The sequence below is a fragment of the Colius striatus genome, chromosome 14 (genome assembly GCF_028858725.1).
Source record: "Colius striatus isolate bColStr4 chromosome 14, bColStr4.1.hap1, whole genome shotgun sequence".
Classification (NCBI taxonomy): domain Eukaryota; kingdom Metazoa; phylum Chordata; class Aves; order Coliiformes; family Coliidae; genus Colius; species Colius striatus.
In genome coordinates, this window is record NC_084772.1 from 13547578 (window position 1) to 13566506 (window position 18929).

The following is an 18929-nucleotide window of genomic DNA, read 5'->3' on the forward strand; positions in this document are numbered from 1 at the left end:
GTTGCGCTGCACAACCGTCGTGGTTGCGTTACACAAGGGAGGCAGGAGCGTGACTTTCAGTGGTATTTGTAACATAAAAATGAAAATTCGGGATCAAAATGCGTGGGCACCAAAGCATTCACATGGCCTGAGGCAGGCACCAGGCAGGAGGCATGAGGGACACAAGTAAGGGTGGAAAAAAATCTACTGCCAAAGATGGGTTCTCGTACATTAAATAAAAAAAAATTACCTCAGCTACACTTCATAAAGAAATAATATTGAATAAATTGTATTTTATTTTTATTACAGAGGAAAAAGGCAATTATTAAATTGTTACAAGTATAAAATGTCATCAAGTTTAGAAAACCAAGACAATTTTCTGTGAAGCTCCGACTGGTGACATTGCAACACAGAAACTGCATTTGTAAACGTAAGAAAACTGATGAACAATACTTGCCAAAATGTACATAAATGCACGGGAAATTCAAAGGCAAGCACACAGAAATACAAATTATTTAAAAGAGAACAGTAAACCAGGCATCAATAAATTGTTATTTTACTAAAATGGTGCTGTTAGTTCTCAGGAGTAGTCCTTCTTCTTGGTCCATCAAGGCTAATCTTTTTGGAAAGGACAACCGCATCAGCAACACAGAGAACAAGCAGCAAAAGACCCAACACCTATAAAAGTAATGATAATGTTAATTTCTGCACAAGATCTCTGTCTTTCACTGTAGTGACTCATCTACTGTTCCTCACAGAAACAGTCAACACATCTTCCTAACTTGCTTCTGGCCTAAATGTATGTGTGAGGCAGCTGATAAATAACATCCATATTTAAATCCCATCAGCCTTTCATACAGCAGTCTACACCTACACCCTGGCTTTGATGTTTGGCTGAAGCCTTGGAGATGATGTGTTCTCCTTGAAAGCTAAGCTAATGCAGCATTCTGCCAGACAATGCTTTTATCCTACATGAAAAACCTTCTGCCTTGTTAAGAACTATCTAATTAACGGTATTGGCCCAGAGAAAAGTCAACACTTATGGAAACAAGCTCAGCAAGAAAGCAATGGTGCCCTTCTCCTCTGAAGCTCTGAATGGGAAATGTATTCCAAAGTGAAATATACTTAAGTATTTAAAAAATACAGAACTTCAGGCTGGCAACTGGAAAAATGTGTTTGCAAAACATCACTGAATTAACTTGCTCAGCTCTCCCTCCTCAGCCTGACTCCATATGCACACAAGTTTTTTGTGCGAGTTTTAAACAGAACTATTCAGGAGAGCACAGCTGAAGGCAGTTTGTGCCCCTGAGGACAGGTCCAGGGGCAAATCTGTTTCTCACAACATTGAAGATGTCATATTATACCCAAACCTGTTTTCTAAGCTACCTGCTTAGTCTTTTGCTTCCAACTTTGATTTCTATTAATTTCACACCAGAATATGAATTGTATTCTAGCACAGCCAATGTCTTCATCAGAAAGTCTCCTTCTTGCTTTGGAAGTCACTGCCAGCAAAGACATCAGCTTTCCACCTCCTCACCTCTTAAGCTGGTTTGGAAAAACTCATGTGGCAAGTTCTGGGTTCCCTGTGGTTGGTTGTCACATGTTACCTTACCTTGCACTTAAGGAGACTTAAATACTTTCAAAACTGAGGGGGCTTTTGCCCCTTTTTTAATGTTAGTTTTCATTTGAATTAAAAATAACTGTTGCTTAAACTATTAAAGTGGTTTGATCTTAAGTACATAAAAATCTTACAATCATAGTACAAAAAACCGCAAGGGCCATAATTTCTTCGATTCTGTCAGAAGTCTGTTTAAAAGCTTCATCTCTTTGTAGCAGGACTGCAAGCATTTCCTAAATAGTGTAACCAAACTGAGTAGTCCTAAATGAGCTACAGTTTCTTCCACTGAAAATTTCACGTTATGGAAGCAAATGCAGGTTTACTTAAATTAGCCAAACTCTAGGAGCGTTCAGTGTATTCCTCTGATGATTCCAAAGTCAAGTAATATCTTTAAATGCCTGGTGATTTGAGGATTTGGTTTAGTGAGATACAGTGAATGCGTATTCACTTTTGTTTGTGACTTCTGTGTACACTCTATCATGACAAGAGTTATTTTCATGGCCTCACCACATGAACCTCATCAAGAGGTTCACATCACTTCTACTGTAAGAGCTGAAACTGGTTAATAACGTTTCTACTTACTCCTCCAGCCAGTGTCCCATCGTTGGCCTTGAGTATTATTGCAAAGAGGCACACGATGAAGAGGAACAATGCTGCAATCACCGAGTTGAAGATATCCTGAAACAGCCAGGGGAAGCAAAGTATTTGTTCTGAAATATCCACGCGAAGACCGTGAATAACTGCGGTATGAATGACTAAAACGTGCTCGTTTACTAGGCGAATGGCGTTACACAGAGATCCACACCTGACCGACAGTGACACCCAGTGGCTTGATGTTAAAATCGGTGTTTGTGGGAAAACTTCCTCATTTTAGCTTTTTCTGTGCCAAATGTTTGCAACTTGGCTATGCCGCACAGACCAAAGCAGCAGATAAATTGAACAATGGGAGGTAAGAGAACTCGTGAACATTGTGTATGTTTAATGTGCGATCTGAAGGGTTACAAGCTCAGTGTTATCCAGGTAAGCAAATGGTGCTGCTTACACGACGCACAAGGGCACTGTCAGCTCTTGGGAAAAGCTGGTTCGGCAGAAAGGAAATACTGTCGTTTTTTTCCGTTATAGAAACAGCAACTGAACTGACTGCCAATAACCCCTCAGAACAGGCGATGACAAGCCGAGTCGAACCCCCCGGTCGGGGGCCAGCCCATACTCACAGCCAAGGGCCAGAACAGACACCTCATCTTTTTGTCGAGCTTCAGCAGGTACAGCAGCAGGAACAGCGCCGTGATTGCCGTCTCCATGGCAGCCAAAGCCGTGTACGCCCCGTGAGAGTGTGAGGCCGCGAAGCAGACGAACGTTACGAACGCCAGCAGCTGAGGGGACAGAAAAAGCACGGGCGGCTCAGCGCGGCGCGGGCAGCGGAGGGGCCCGGCCCGGCGCCGCTCCCCTCAGTGCCTACCGTGCGGGCGATCTTCAGGGCGGCCCGCGGGGAGCGGAAGAAGCCTCTGTCCACCTCCACCACCGCCATGGCGGCGGGACCGGTACCGGCCTCTCGCAACCGCCGCGGCCCCGCCCCGCGCCCCGCCCGGCGGCGGAAAGCAGCGCGGCGCGGCCGGAAGCGGGGCGGGCCGGGGCCGGTGGCGGCGATGGACCATGTGGCGCCTGGGCGCGGCCTGGGCGCGGCGCGCGGCGCGGGGCCGGCGGGGGGCGGCCGGGGCGGCCGCGGGCCCGGCGCTGGGAGCCCCGGCAGCACCGGCGCTGCGCTCTCGGGCCGCCCGCAGCGGCGCCGGCGGCTGTAAGTGGCGGGCGGGGGCGGGCGGGCCGCGGGGAGGGGGTGTGTGTCCGGGCAGCGGTTACCGCGGGGGCCGTGGCTGCCGCCCGAACGATAAACAGGGGCGGAGGCTCCGCGAGAGGCGTGGTCTCTTAAACTCCGCACCAGCGGTGACGACGGCGTGAGGAGCCGCCGAGCCCCCTACCAGGGCGGCAGCGAGATCCCCGTACCCTCTGCCCCCCCGTACCCTCTGCCCCCCCGTACCCTCTGCCCCCCCGTACCCTCTGCCCCCCCGTACCCTCTGCCCCCCCGTACCCTCTGCCCCCCCGTACCCTCTGCCCCCTGTTCCCTGCTTGTCGTGGCCCTGATAATCCTCCCGGCTGCTCGCTGTCGGTGCTTGGTGCTGAAGCCCCCAGTTTGTTTTCATAGGGGTCTGGCAATACCTGGCACTGCGGGCAGTTGTTTAATGTAGACAGTTTTGAGGGATAAAGCGTCTAAATTGCTTGTCGTGGAGATGTCCTCAAGTCTTCATCCTTCCTCAGCTTTGCAGCCAGGCATACAAAGTCAGTGCCCATCACACTGATTGGCCTTTCCAAAGTAATTTTTTTCCCCAGGCCAAAGTGAGGAGCAGTCAAGTGTAACAAAAATTGGTCGAAGTGTAGGTACTTCCTATTTACTCTGTAGCGTGAAAGACAAGGGATAACTTCAGCTAAAACTGTCACTGTATGCCACAGTGTGCCTGTTACATGACCCAATGGTTACCTAACACCTTACAGACTGATACGTTTGTAAATAATTGTATTAAGCAGTAGAGAACCTAAAAGCTTCATGGAGGGGCTCGCGTGAAGGCGCTTAGTATACCTGTAAGTTTTGAAGACCTTCTTGGTTGTAACTCGTGTTTATTTCTATTCTAGATAAACATCTGATAAAGGAAGATGATAGAAAGACAGTTGTAAGTATTTGCATTTTGTTCAGAAAACTGTGTAAAGTGCACAGCCCCTTATTTTATTATAGTCTGAGACATGGCTGTTTTACTGGCGGTTGCCCAGGTGGTGGGTTTGTTACTGGGTCTCACTCAGCGCTTACATAGTTCTGTGAATCACAGTAACGTCCTGAAGGAGTTGTGCAAATGTGGTATTGTGTAGAGACAGGTGTCAGTTTGGGGTCCCTGTTCTGTGTGTAGTGTTGCAATTGCCTGTGAGGTTTGTGGGTTTTTTTTTCTATTTGGAATCTAAGTATTTTAAGCTATACATTTTAAGACAGTTATTTTAGTTGTGCAGGTTTCTGAACATAAAAATTTAATGCCTTTTAAGTTTAAGCTATATACTTGCTGGCTACTGTAATTAGTACTTCAGCTAGCATTTGTTTGAAGTTGAAAGTTAAGTTGAATCTCAGAGGTGAGTAATGGCAGATGGTGTGCAGGAGCAGCATCTCAGCAGGTGAGCCTCTGAAACTCCTGGGGACTGTGGGAAGGGGGGGGGAAGTCAGAAGCACAGGGGGCAGGAGTAGGGACAGGGAGCTGGGTTCGCAGGGGTGCCAGAAAGTACAGCTGCCCCTTGCCTGGCAAAGAGCCTGCTGGTGTATGTGTGTCAGGGTTAGAAACTGTGGTAGTCTGCGGGGAGTCACAGGATCATAACTGATCCCCATTGTCTTCTTTTAAGATAATCTATTTACACTGTAAGGAAACGATGTGCTGGGTATGGAAGGAGGATATGTTTACAGTGTGTGTAGAGTGTATTACCAATATGCCTTTGCATGGTTTCTAAAGGTGATACTGTTTTTCATCAGATATGTGTCGAGGGGAACATTGCAAGTGGAAAAACGACATGCCTGGAATATTTTGCACAAACTACCAGCATCGAGGTACTGAATGTGCATTTCTTTCTCTTGATTTACTTTGTTAAGCAGTTGCTGGTCTTGACAAAATTAACAGTTAACTTGGCAGTGCTGTACTTTCTTGGGCTGGTAAGAAAGAAGCAGCAGGCTGTGAGCCAGTGCTTTTAGGGGTGTACCTCCCTCTCCCAACTATTTAAATTGTAGAAGAGAAAATTAGATCATATGTAACATGGTACTGGATGCCAAAATATCAGTAAAAGCTGTAGGTTAGATTTTGTACCTCTGTAAAGTAACAGCAGTTCACACGGATTGGGCATGTCCAGGCATGTTTGCTTGCTGTTTCATGTCACTTAAATGCTGACTGTATCTTGTAATAAGCAGGGTAAAGACAAAGGAGTGATGATATAAAAATATTTATGTCATGTAGCTGAGATTCCAGTATATGGATGGCTTTTTTAAAAAAGGAAAAATACATTAGACTTGTTTCTTACTGCTTAGAACAAGATTAGGGGATGGGCAAGCCTACTGTGTTGCAAACAAAATCGAGACCAAATGTGAGAATTGCATTTGTGTACATCAGGTATCAACACTCTTCCCATCAGGCCTGGGGATACATTTGATAAGAAGCCTTAAGATCCCTCATAGAAATGCCGAGTTGTCAGATGTTATTTGGTAGTTGAACAGGAACAAACTTTAAGCAGTAAATAACCCAAAAGTTAGCAAACTTTAGTTTACTTGTAGTGCAAGATGTTTTAAAAAGCTAGTTAGTTAACTGCCCAGGCTTATCAGGTTTCCTTCAGCCTTGCTGTGCAGTGTCAGTGGAGTTTTAGACCCTGTTTGAGCCAGAGAAGGCGCTTGTGATTTTACCTATTCAGAGTATTTTCTGATTGATTTTGTAAAAGCTTTGGACACATTTTGTTTGAAGTTTCAAAAAATGAAACAAAAATCATGTGATAGCAGTCTGATCTTCTTTTCATTTGCTGACAAGTGTTGCTTTCTGAGAAATTAATTTTCTCATTAATTATGAGTTAATAATTAATTAATCGAGGGAATGAGCACATCACTGAAATGCAGTCAGTGCTCAGCTGAGCCATTCTTTCCCTTATGTGATACTGATTTTGACTCAAAGTGGAATTATATCCATGCTCATTAGGTAATCAATCCTGTGTCTCATTTTCTCATTTACAAATGCTAAAAAGATGTTTAATGCTATTTCTTTATTTTTTAACGGTGTTTGTTATTACCTTCTGTGTTAGAAAATCCAGTGCTGTTTTTTCAAGAGGGATGAGTGTTCCAATATATTGCCCTGACTTACTGAACGGGTATTTATTACAAATAGTTGTAGATTTGTGGGGTTAAATTAAACATTTTGAATCTAAACCACACTTAACACCAAGTAATTCTGTTTGACAAGGTTTTGACAGAACCAGTGACTAAGTGGAGGAATGTTCGTGGTCATAATATCCTGGTAAGTGGCAGAAATGATTTCTATGATTACAGTTACTGCTCTTTTAGAAATACGTGCGTCAGGACTTCTTACCAATCAGCAAAACTGTGATAAGAGGTGTGGCTGTAATCTTTTACAGCAAAAAATAAAGCTCTGATGCAAAAGATCCTTTGTTGTGATTAATACATACATATAATAGAAACATTACATTTGAAATGTGGTTCTAGCAAGGACTGGGAATTTATTGGGTAGGAGCTAAAGAAACTGACAGACAGGCAAGCCCTGAGTGTGAGAGTTGTTTCTAAACTTATGCCTATTTTAAAGAATGTCACTCAGAAATTGAGGGGTGGCTCTGATTGGTCAATGTTGTTTGACTGCTGAAGATAAAGAAAATTCAATCCTGTGAGGTGTTGAGAGCTGCTACTGTCTTTTGGGCAGTGAGTGTTTCTTGTAGCCGCTCCCCACGAGTATATCCCTTTGTCATAACTGAGCTTGGAGACAACAGTCAAGGCTCTAATTACATCTGCAGGTCTGCTCTTGCTTGGATGGCTGAAGTGGTTTCTGATGTCAGTCTTCCCTGCTTGTGTGATGAGTGCCACTGCAAACCTCTCACTGCTGGCTCAGATGTCTGTCCATGCTTAAGCTTATGTGGAATTTGCTGTCAACACTGCAGTGTGGATACACCCCAAACCATACCTGCCCAAACGTGTTTGATACCATCACTGCTAGCAGAGGTCCTGGGAAAAAGGAAATTCTCTTTATTAGGAGTTGCTGATGCTTTACTCTTTTTCAATAAAGGGATGGGCCATGCTTGGCTGTGTTGCATGTCCTCACAGCAATCTGTGCACTTGAGAATCTTATTCTGATGTGGGGCAGAGAGAAAAGGATGAGGTCAGATCTGTGGACTGAAGTCATGCTTCTGGCTTCAAGCTTCTCACCTCACCAAATAGATACTGAATGATGTTTTATTTTGAGTCAGAGCTTTTCTCTGCTTTGTAGGATAGTTGTATTGCTTCTAAGTGTGCTTGTGTGTGGAATTGCAGCAATTGGAAAGAGTAGAAGATCTAAGAACTTCTTTCCTTTAGGAAGAATAATTGTCTTGAGACACCTTTTCTGAGGCCCAGAACATGCTTACTGGAACTATATGTGCATTTCTGGATGAACTGAGTATGCTGAGAGTCTGCCAATATACAAAATCAGAGCAGGAGATACTTTTCTTAAATAATTAAGCAAATTTGAACTGTCTCAAATGAACTGTGGTTTGGTTCTGACCATTCCAAGTGCAGAGTAACTAATTCCTGTTGACTTCAAGGAGCACTCCAAGTGCCGCACTTAGTTCCTAAGGACCAGGACTATAATTCTTGCAACTGCATTGTGGAGAGCAAATGATCACTTAATTCTTGTTAAACATGGTGTCAGCTTATTTAGTGGATGACATTTAGCAATTGTGTTGTAGTGCAAAAGCTTACTAAATACTCAGCTTCATTGGTTTCTTTGCTATTTCACCTAACAGAAATGTCTGTCCCGCTTCCATCTCTAATCCCAGGGCTTAATGTACCAAGATGCGTCAAGATGGGGGATAACATTACAGACTTACGTGCAGCTTACAATGTTGGAGCAGCACACCAGACCAATGGTAAATAAACAGATTTTGCTTTTAATTTAAAAAAAAAATAATTATACGTGGTTATGAGTAGTAAACATTTTTAAAATTTTATCTAAAAGTAAGGATGCTGTTGGCATTCTTTCTTTGTTCCTTCAAGTAGTATAAATTTTTATAGTGTGGAGATGTTGTTGATACACTCAACAGGGGTATCAACCAGGGGTGAAACATCTGCCTCCTACCTGCTCAGAACTTTTCCTTCCCCAAAGTGATTTTTCTTTATCGCCATCCTTACAAGCTGGAGTTGCACAAATCTTCTCATCACATGCCAGTGACTTGCCTGTAATTGTTATCTGTGTAAATATAGCTATTTTACATCTTTGGCAAACATTTTCAAGGTAGTGTTAGTACCATTGCACTGCCCTGTGCTGTGTAGCACAAATTTAGCCATTGCTTCTTTTATTTATCCAAAAATACTTCCACTAAAATATTGTATTGCTTTTTTCAGATGGTTTCCATCCTTTTTTTCTTTTGATTTTTTTTCTTTTTCTGTGTTGATTCACACACTCTGCCTTTTTATTTTAGAGTAATGCAGTGACCATAAGTAAGATTAGGAATATTTGGGTTTTGTGGTTTCCATCCTCCCAATAAATTAGTTTACCATAAGATCTGAAAGAACTGAAAACATTATGTATTTCCTAATGTAACGGACACAATGTGCTTGAAAAGAAACAAACACGCTGAGAACTGTGCACTAGTCAGTGACTGTCAAGCCTTACTTTGCAGATTTCCCCTGTAAGGATGATGGAGCGCTCCATTCACAGTGCAAAATACATTTTTGTAGAAAACTTGTATCGAAGGTACAGTCTATAGCTTTCTACTTCCCTGGCTTATTTACACGTACAACAATATATGTAACGACTGTTTCTCTGATTATTGGCATCTAAGTGGTCTGTGAAATCTGTTGGTTCTGTGTTGGAGTGGCGGTGTGTTTTGTATGGGATGTGCTGCCCACTGCTAGAGTAAAACCTGTAGGACGTGGGCCAGGTGAGTGCTTTTTTCAGAAGTGTTCTATTGTATTTAGAGCATCTTCTTATCTAGAATACACATTTAGTGAGGTTATCTGCTTTCCAGCTGAATACACAAATCAAAGCAAACACATATTGAACAAGTCAAAAACGGTGAGAATATAAAGAGTAACAGTGTAGGAGGGAGAGAAGTAGGTAGTGTTACCCAACCTGGCATCCAAGATTAGCAATTCTTGCAAGCAGGAACTCGACTGCTCAAAATCAGGATTTGTAGGATCATAGAATCATAGAATGGTAGGGGTCGGAAGGGACCTTTAGAGATCAGAATAGATTGCAAACTTTAGCATGCTAGTGAGCAAAGAAAGAACAAGAGCTGTTTGTCTCTAGTGTCACTTGTTGAATCAAGCCCCCATCCCCAGGGGTGCTTGGGGCAGAGGCAGAGCAATAAGGTCTGAGCTGCGTTATTTTGTTCTGGGGGATAAGCTTGTGTGCTGAAAGAGAAAAAGCATTTATTACCTGTCTGATCCATGATTGGCCCATCCCACAGTAACTGAAACAGCAGCACTGATTTTTTGGGGTTTTGTCCTAGTTTGGGGGCTTAAAATTATTTTTTAATTGCTTTTGAATGCTGATCTTCTGTTGAGAAGTGCATGTAACAGGTTAACGGATTTTTCAATGGTTTTAAGGGACAAAACCAGTTTCTTGTCCCTGTCTGCAGGGAGAATGGCTGCGTGCCACAAGGTGGCATCCGTGCTACACAAACGCCTAGTCTGTCACTTTGCGGCACAGAGGAAGATGTGAGGCAAACACAAAGAGACGTTATTTATCCCAGTCTGTACACAATGGAAATGTACTGGAATGTCTTTTGTGGTTTTAATTACTGATGTTTTTTAAAATTGCAGACAAAGTGCTTTTTTTTTCTCCAAGACTTGAGAAGTTTGTTGCTATGAGGCCAGTCTGCTTGTGTCAACTCTATCTATTAATTTTGTAATAACAGTTTTAAGGGCATCTGTTTTGTGGCTTTTGCACATTTTAATGTTGGACAGAAGGCATTTGCTTTGTTTTGTTACAGCAAGCTAGAAGCCAGCTGATGCTACCAATAGCAAACCAAAATATGATATAATAGTGTGTAAAAAGGATTATAAATAAACAAAGGAGAAAATAGAGTCTACAAGAAAACAGCCATTTTGAGTCAAGTTAAAAAATAAGTAAATTTGTGTCTCATATCTGATCTACAGTGGTGGCTAAAAGTATCTGAAGAGTGTAAACACAGGGCATTTTTGATAATTCCTGAGTACATCCAGTAACTTACAGTTTAGGGATTTCCATATTCAGCAATGGTTTCTCTGTGTTTAGTAACATACAGGGAATTTCTTTTCCATGAACCAGTTTCCCCCTAAGCTTGTATAAACTTGTATTTCTAGGACATCCTGTGACAAGCAGTTCTACAGCCATATTCCATGTTCTTTGACCAGTGCCCTGTCCTATGTGTCATAGTCCTTTAAAGATCATCTAGACTTGTCTCAGAAACTAATACTTCCTTCTGTGCATAGGAAGGAAAACTGCATTCCCCACTTCCCATGGGCAGACAAGTATTCAGCCATCCCTAGGACAGCAGGGCTCGGTCACACATAACCACTACTTGGGCAGGCAAACACCATCACTCCAAACATTCCCCTCCCCCCTTCCTCCTCCTTCCCCCAGCTTTACATGCTGAGCCTGGTGCCAAATGCTCAGGGGTATCCCTTGGATCACTTGGGGTCAGCTGTCCCGACTGTGTCCCCTCCCAACTCCCTGTGCACCCCCAGCCTCTTCCACTGGTGAGGTGAGAAGCAGGAAAGGCCTTGGATCTGTGCAAGTGCTGCTCAGCAATAACCAAAACATCTCTGACTTCTTGTTATTGTTTCCAGCACAAATCCAAAACACAGCTCCCTACTAGCTACTGTGAAGAGAATTAACTCTGCCCCAGCCAAAACCAGCATATTCTTCATATTCTTTATTCCATACCATTTACATCATGCTTGGGCAACACATTATCCAATACATCCTCACTAACCACCATAACCCTTCCCATCCTTTGATAGAATACACGGATATTTTGCTGAAAAATACGATGAAAAAAAACCGCTCAGGCTCAAGTTATTCAACAGGTATCTTTATCAAAGCTTTATTAAATAGCTGTATGGGAGGCATTTTCCCATTAGAAGTATGTAAAAATGAAATGGAGCTTTTTTACTTAAAATAAGACTGGGACTGAGAAGGGTAAGCCTGCTGCAAAGAACACAGGTTGTTTTCTTTCTTTTATGTCAGAGCAGGTATTGCTCTGGGTCCCTTAAAGATGAAGAATCTGTTGTTATCTCTAGTCTACACAAACAAGTCTCCTTTAGGAGAACAGTTAGTTTAGGCAAAGGATGAATTGCTGTGGGAGTATCAGGAATACTGCTCTTTGATCCAATGTCACTCAGTATTTGTGTTTTGGCTTTGCAGGCTTTTTCCCAGACAGAGAGAGAAAGAGTAAGATTTATTATGATGATGGAAGGCTTAGCAATTGCTGTGAGGTTCTCTGTCTGCAGACATATGCATGAGTGTCCAGGTTTGTACTGTAACTGCACATCTGAGTTTAGAACTGAGAGACACACTCATGTTGGGTGTAAAACTATAGATGAATTTAAATATGTGTACGTGAGCATGCACATGTTACAGGGTATGCACTGGCCGTTCACTTTGTCCCATTTGAATTCATACTTATTTATGATGTAAAGCTTGTTCCATTCATATTTAACTTCTGTACTAAAAACATTACTTGATAGGAGTAAAATGTCATCAGACTTTGGAAATGAAAACACCCTTTTGTGGCTTTTACATTACCTGTAAACCTTTATGAATCCAGAATCCTCACAGGATTATCCAGGGGACTACACTGACAGGGAAAGCGAAAGCATGCTGTCTGCAGGGCAGTTCAATCCAGAATTGACCTGGATGTATATGATTTTTAGAGCAAGAATAGTGGGCTTTTTCTTTTTTCTAGTTCCATTTGACCTTCCTGTTTTCCCAATATATCTGAGAGAAAAATAGCAAAATCAGTATTTGGATTATGTATGTGTCTGCTACCCTGAAACTTACATGACTGGTATATTAGAAGAACTGCAGTGAATTGTGTTATCCCGTTTCTTGGATGCTTTGGGAGGGAAGATATTCAGCTGGATGGCAGATAAAGGAGGGAGATGATATGAATATGGCTTCTGTTTTCTTGCATACTTAAGTGGAAATATCTTCTTGAATTACCTTTACTCAGTTTTGCCAGTGATCAAAGCATGTTGCCAGGAGAGTGGTTTAGAAATCTGTGGAATCTTTCTTCAGTATTTGAGATGTTGCAAATGGTCTTTAATTGTTCATCTGGAGAGGACAGGAGCCTGTTGACCCCATATCTTTTTTATATTTCTATTGTGAAGGCATTTAGGAAAGAGTGGAGTTTGTGTTACTGTCACCAGTTTTCAAAACAGAGTACTGTAAACCTAGGAATATTTGCCTATTGGGAATTTGGTAGTAAGTGGGAATTCTCATATTAGTAAAAACATGTGATTCCTATTACGTCCTCTGTGAACTCCCTTTTACATGAATTGTTTGCTATTTTAGTATCCTGACAATTTGTAACAAATTTGTAACAAATTGTAACAATTGTGTCCAGTGTTGTTGGTGCTCTCTGAATCCAGAGTTCAAATTAAGCATGTTGAATTTTCAGTACTCTTTCCACAAAAATTTCTTACAGTGTGAGTAAATTTTATTTACATGGTGTCGTTATTTTTTCACCACTCTTTACTGTGGCTTCTGGAGTGAGTTGTCGGTGCTGCTTAGTAAATCAAGCCTTTCTGGTGACATACACTGCAGTAGTTCAGATATATTTGCAATGATCCTGATATAAAGAACATGAGCAATAAATACCATTGACACTAATTTGTTGTAGAAATGTCAACATGGTGATGTTTTTCTTCTTAGTCACCAAGTAATGATTTCTTAACCATGGTGGAAAAAATGATTGGTGTTTGTTAATAGTACAGACTTTGTGTTACTTGGGACTTTTTCAAAACAAAACCCAGAAATAGATGTCTGTCTATTCTATACACAAGGCTTTATGAGGCCTTCAACTTGGGTGGGTGTAGTATTGGTTTTGTTTTTGTTTCACATATGCTGGAGTAAATTAGGAGTAATTCTGGTCAGGTGAAAAAAAACCCCTGAATTTGGAATGGATCTGTGTGTGCTGTTCAGTGATCACTTCTGTGTTTATGCAGTGGAAAAATGCCAGAGGTGGATTACGTTGTCCTAACTGAATGGTTTGACTGGATCCAGAACCACACGGATGTTTCTGTTGACTTGATAGGTAACATTTTGATGGGATCTGGAGGGACGTGCTCCGGGGTGGATTTCCTTACGGGGCAAAAACCCAAAAAATCTTGTTTCTTGGGTCATAAATCATCCCATTATTCATTGTAATAGTGGGTGCACTGTGTAGCATCAGACAGCATGAATTTGTGGATGGTTCGTGGATTGATTAACAGCCAAAAGGGAGGTCCAGTGGTGGCTCCGAAGTTGGGATTTTTTCCTTTTATAGTTTGTGAAATAAGTTTCTTTGTGGCTTTTAAAGCTGGTCTTTGAGCATAACTATTACAACTTTTGTTATGACAGTTTATCTGCAGACTTCTCCTGAAGTTTGTTATGAGAGGTTAAAGAGAAGATGTAGAGAAGAGGAAAAGATCATTCCTCTGGTAAGAAGTTCCTTCAATATATGTGGCTACAATGAGCATTAAAAATGTAATGATTCCAATCTAAATATGAAAGTAATATCCTGACTCTGTTGTCAAAATGTGGTGAAGTTGTTTCTACTGCAAACTAAACCTTCACTATTGAACTCTGTTATATTTTAAAAAGATGATCATGCACAGTAACTTTCCCAGGTGTTGTGTTTCAGTAATCAGTGTATTATAGCTGACTGTTGAGGTACAATTTAATCAGCTGTTAATCTTCTCTGAGATGCAAGAAGGCAATTGCCTTTGTATCATTAAACAGCATAAAAGCACCCAGTTGAAGCACAAATACCTGTGCATGCAGGTGCTGAAGATTTATGTGGGCACTTACTGTTGTCTGCCATTACCAGGATGTTTATGCATGAAGAGTGTCTCTGCTTGAGTCTGAAAAGAAGCAACTTCCTGAAATTTTTAGTGCAAGAATCTCTGTAAGAGTAAACTGTAGTAATTGAATGATCACCTCCTGTGTCACAGTTTAGAATGGCTCTTCATTAAACAAGTCTTCTCTAAAGAAAACCTAACCAGGAATATATGTAGTTACAGAAGACAGACTGTGTACTACAAAGGTATCTCTGGTGTTGGGTAGTTCAGTACAAGCAATTTTAAGTTGGGTACATTCAAAGAGGAAAACTCTGGGCCATGTGAAGTTTTGCCCTGGAGAGTAAATCCTCTCTGTAATGGAAAATAAATCCTCTGTATAATGGATTTGAGGAGACAATGTGTTACTTCACAGCTCTACTGAGGGGCAAGGGAGAACAATTATGAATGAAAAATGTTAAGTGGTCTCCATGAAAAAAACTTAATACTTGATGACAGGCAGAAGTGCTTTTAGAGGAGATTGAGTCAGAGTTAGGAGGAAGTGAACTGGGAATTTTAGTAAAGTGTATTGACACAGAAAGTGCCTTCAATACATATTCTTTGCAGTCTTGCCCTTTTTGTCCTTACTTTGCTATATTTTTCTCTGTAAAATCTTGAGCCATATTATACCTATGGGAGAGAAAACAGTTCTTGATCTTAAAAGGAGCCAAGAGCCCTGTGCTCCTCTAAGCTGTGCCTTTGAGGTTCTTCATGGAGTAAAACACTAAGAATTAATTTTTCTCAAACCTTCTGATGCTTTTTGTTACTGGAAATACTTGATGCTGGCTTTTACATGTAGTTCTTAACTACTCACTAAATGTATAAAAATTGCAATATATATTTCATCCCTGGGCATCTGTATGATTTGAATGCTTCTTTTCTAGGAATATTTAGAAGCTATTCATCAGCTCTACGAAGACTGGCTCGTTAAACATACACTTTTTGAAGTTTCCTGCCCAGTGCTTGTGAGTATTTCAGTTATAACCAATTCAGCATATGGAGGATTGTACTCTTCAAATATTAAGTGTGTTATTTAGTGGTAGAAGTGGAGAAGTCTGCTTTTCTTAAGAACTTTTGGAGAAGGAGAACCTCAGAAAAAAATGTTTACAACTATCAATAGTGTATAGCATGTAACTCTAGTCTTCCATCTCTTGGGTGGAATTTGAAGATCTGTTAACTGTGATTGTTTGCAGGATCAGACATGTTTCAGTGAATGCCAAATTCTGAACAGAAAGCTCACTGGACAGATCTCTAGGAGTATATTGGTTTGGCTTTAGTGGTAGCCCTGTTCTGTTTTCCTCAAAAACAACAACTATAGTTTACAGTGTCAATTATTTCTAATGCTCATGTTCTTCTTTTCAAGGTTATTGGAGCTGACCATGACATGCAGAAAATGATAGAAAAGTATGAAGAAAGCCGGGACCAAATACTAAATCCATATAATAGGCAACACCATTTGTAGAAGTCTGTGGTAGTTGTATTTTAAAAAATGTGTATATGAAGTCTGGTGCAATTTTCAGTGTTTTTAATATTTCTAAATATATCAGGTTTTGCTTTTGATTTATGCTTTGGAGAATGTTGTGAACTAACTGCTATGAAAAGTGTAGATACAAGTCATAAACAGATTATAAGCTAATTCCCTTTGATGTTTTTAGGTTCTCCCATCTGTTTTACCGTGTCAGTTCTGTTCAGCTGTTTGAGCTGTTTCCCATTTCACTGCTCCTTCCTATAAGCACCTAAGCTCTTTTTCCCCAACCCCAAGACAACCCTATTTTTGTAATTTGAAAGAAATAGGTGGGATGTCTTTTTTATTATTATTCAAGGAAGCACATGAAGTGCATCAAGTTAAGGTAGCTTTGTTAAATAAGTCTTATGAGGTGGAAAGAGGGAGGGGTCTTACTCCAGTCCTACCTACTTTAGCATAGTCCCACTGCATTCAGTGGCAAAATCCACACCATTGGTAAGTGATTGCATAATGGCTCTGAGGCTTTTTTAAAGTAGGTTTTTAAAAGGGCTTATTTCTCTGTAGTGTTTGTGAACTCACTGGCCCTGCCATGGCTGAGTTGAGTACTAATGAAAATACAGGGTACACAGAGCTGCATTTGTTGTTCTTTTAAAATGGTTATTAAAAAAAAACCATTTGGATTTTTCAATTGTACTTTTTTTCTTTTTTAATAAAGAAAGCCAAAGATTGTTCTTTGGGTATATATCTTGAATGGTTTATTGTGACTTGTAGGTACTTGGAGAGTAGAGAAAAATAGCAGGGGTTTAATTCTTACAGTTAGCTGAAGTGTTGAGTTTCCCTGAATTAGTACTTTTCCCTTCTTTTGTTTGAAGTTTGAAGTTTTGTGGTAGCTGGTTTTGTGGTGTGCCTAAAGTCACTGCATTGACAGGACCACATGGTTTTCCAAGTCAGGAAATGCAGTTTGTTTCTTGTTCCTTCAATCTGGTGGGATTTTTTAAATCAATACAACTTCACAACCATCAGTGTACTGAGAGATCATTTCAAGTACTTAGTATTCTGAATCTTGTGAACCCAGTATCGCCATTCTGCTGCTTTGTTGTAATTCTTCAGAATTCTAGCTTAAAAATAAGGTTTTATGTGTTAATTACCTTCCTTACTGAAGTTTACTTGTAGAGGGGTAGTAGTCATACATGAAACCTGTTAAACTTTCAAAATGTCTTCTGTTAAGAGACCAAAATAACTATTTTTGGGGAAATAGTTATACAAATTTGAAGTTCAATCATCTATAGTTTGTTCTTAATTCTAATTTCATTATGGTTGTAGAAGCCAGGGATGTATAATTTACACACAGTCCAGAAAAGATATGTTTGTACAGAGAGTCTTGTAGTACAAAGAATGTCACTGTTATTTTTCAGCTTTTGAAAGGTATGCTTTTTTTTTGTCAGATCCTGCCAACCCTTGATATACCAAAACAGTAGTTTAGATAGAGGTTATTGATAGTCATAATTACAATGGAATATAAAGGAATCATTTATATAGCTTATTTATTAAAAAATAAAGATGTGATGGCTACAGAGAACATGTTTATTTTAGGTTTTGCTATGTTAGTAATTTTCATGTATATATTTTTCATATACAGGAGGGTTGGGGTATTTAATGAAAACTAAGGAACAAACCCAAACTGGTTATGTGTCAAAAGTGAAAAATGTTTGCACTCTGCTATAGATGTGTAGATAATACTGCAATCATCATAAATAACTGCTTATAAACCTGGAAATGATTTGCTTTTGTTTCTTAAAATCTCTCAGTTGCTGAAGGGAAAGGAAAAAAGGGCAATCAGCATTAGGTTGATATGTGTTTTGTTCTTTGACTGCCTAAGAAACAGTGGTTGGGTAGAAAGTTGCAAAATACCATAGAAAGGATTCTTGTTTTTGTAGGAAGACTGAACTTCAGTACCAGTGGAATGGACAGTATAAACAAGCTGCCACTTCTCTTGGCTTTTAAAATGTGGTCTGCAAGTTGTATGTAGTCTATACTGGTAGATTGAGCTGTACATAACTGGTTTTGCATACTTTTTTGCTATTCTGGAGTATATTGAAAGGAACACATGAGCTGAGTAAAAATTGTGAGTTTTAATTACTTTTGTAACAATTGATTTCCACATCTAACTGCAGTCTCCTGACTTGCCTTTTCCTTATTACATACTCTGGTGTGAATGAGATGATGTCTTCTCCAGACTTTGGTATTTGCTTTGTCTTGATCAAGGCGTCTTAGCGGATCAGTAACATCTAGGAGCAGCATATAAATTACTGTGAAGTAAGATAGACTGGCACAATTTAAAACGCTTAATAGTTGTGGTCTGTTAGCCTGGCCTTTTGAGTACTTTCTTCCAGCATGGGAAGCATGTTGAGGAGGTCATCCTTGTTTGACTAAGCATTTCAGAAGAGACTGTCCAAAACTGTAGATCTTAAACCTTGAAAATAGTTTCCCTCAGTGTAATTAGCATACAAAACTACTGCTAATAGTAGGTAATAATGCAGCATCTCTCTTCAGTGTGCTTCCTCCTGCAGACTGGGGCAAGTTTTGGGTATTCTGCCATCAGTTGCTCTTAGAAGATTAAGACCCAAAGCCCTCTTGTCCCTCTCCTGAATAATTATTTTCCTAGCAAGTTACTCTCTTGTTTCACTACTTGGAGAATTCAATCCTTCCTGTAGTTATGGAAGTTTACATGTGTGCTTCTAAAGCAAGATAAAATCAAGTGAGAATTCTGGTGGTGTTTTCTTCCCTCCAGCATTTGAGGAGGCTGATGGAAAGTTCTGACCTTTTTTTTTTTTTAATAGGAAATGGTTAGTTTCAGAACAAAAAATAGCAGTTGGTAAGTTAATTCTTATATAAATGTAGTTTTCTGCCTGGTCCAGATCAAATTCCTAATTGATCATTTATCATTTTTTTAAAGGCTAGCAGGTGATAATTATATGTGCTCCATCAGGAGCAGGGCACTGTTTTGTTGAGTGTTGTGTAAA

The 18929-nt window shown here is 40.5% G+C and overlaps 2 protein-coding genes across 4 annotated transcripts; one reads left to right on the plus strand and one right to left on the minus strand.

Moving 5' to 3' along the window:
* Nucleotides 1-283: 283 nt before the first annotated feature.
* On the minus strand, nt 284-3177 carry CKLF (chemokine like factor). The gene is made up of 4 exons (XM_062007507.1): nt 3057-3177; nt 2812-2970; nt 2180-2275; nt 284-657 (listed from the first exon to the last, which is right to left on the minus strand). Exons 1-4 carry the CDS (start codon nt 3123-3125, stop codon nt 553-555), a joined length of 429 nt encoding a protein of 142 aa, XP_061863491.1. The 5' UTR covers nt 3126-3177; the 3' UTR covers nt 284-552.
* Nucleotides 3178-3250: 73 nt separating this feature from the next.
* On the plus strand, nt 3251-17686 carry TK2 (thymidine kinase 2). 3 transcript variants are annotated; one of them, XM_062007762.1, is made up of 10 exons: nt 3251-3392; nt 4283-4320; nt 5157-5231; nt 6619-6672; nt 8198-8287; nt 9041-9114; nt 13572-13660; nt 13966-14045; nt 15326-15406; nt 15805-17686. In XM_062007762.1, the coding sequence occupies exons 1-10, from the start codon at nt 3251-3253 to the stop codon at nt 15901-15903; spliced, it is 822 nt and encodes a 273-aa protein (XP_061863746.1). In that variant the 3' UTR covers nt 15904-17686. The 3 variants fall into 3 exon arrangements, with proteins under 3 accessions (XP_061863746.1, XP_061863747.1, XP_061863749.1); XM_062007763.1 differs by lacking the exon at nt 3251-3392 and adding an exon at nt 3787-3931; XM_062007765.1 differs by lacking the exons at nt 3251-3392; nt 4283-4320; nt 5157-5231 and having other exon boundaries at nt 6626-6672; nt 8165-8287.
* Nucleotides 17687-18929: the final 1243 nt, after the last annotated feature.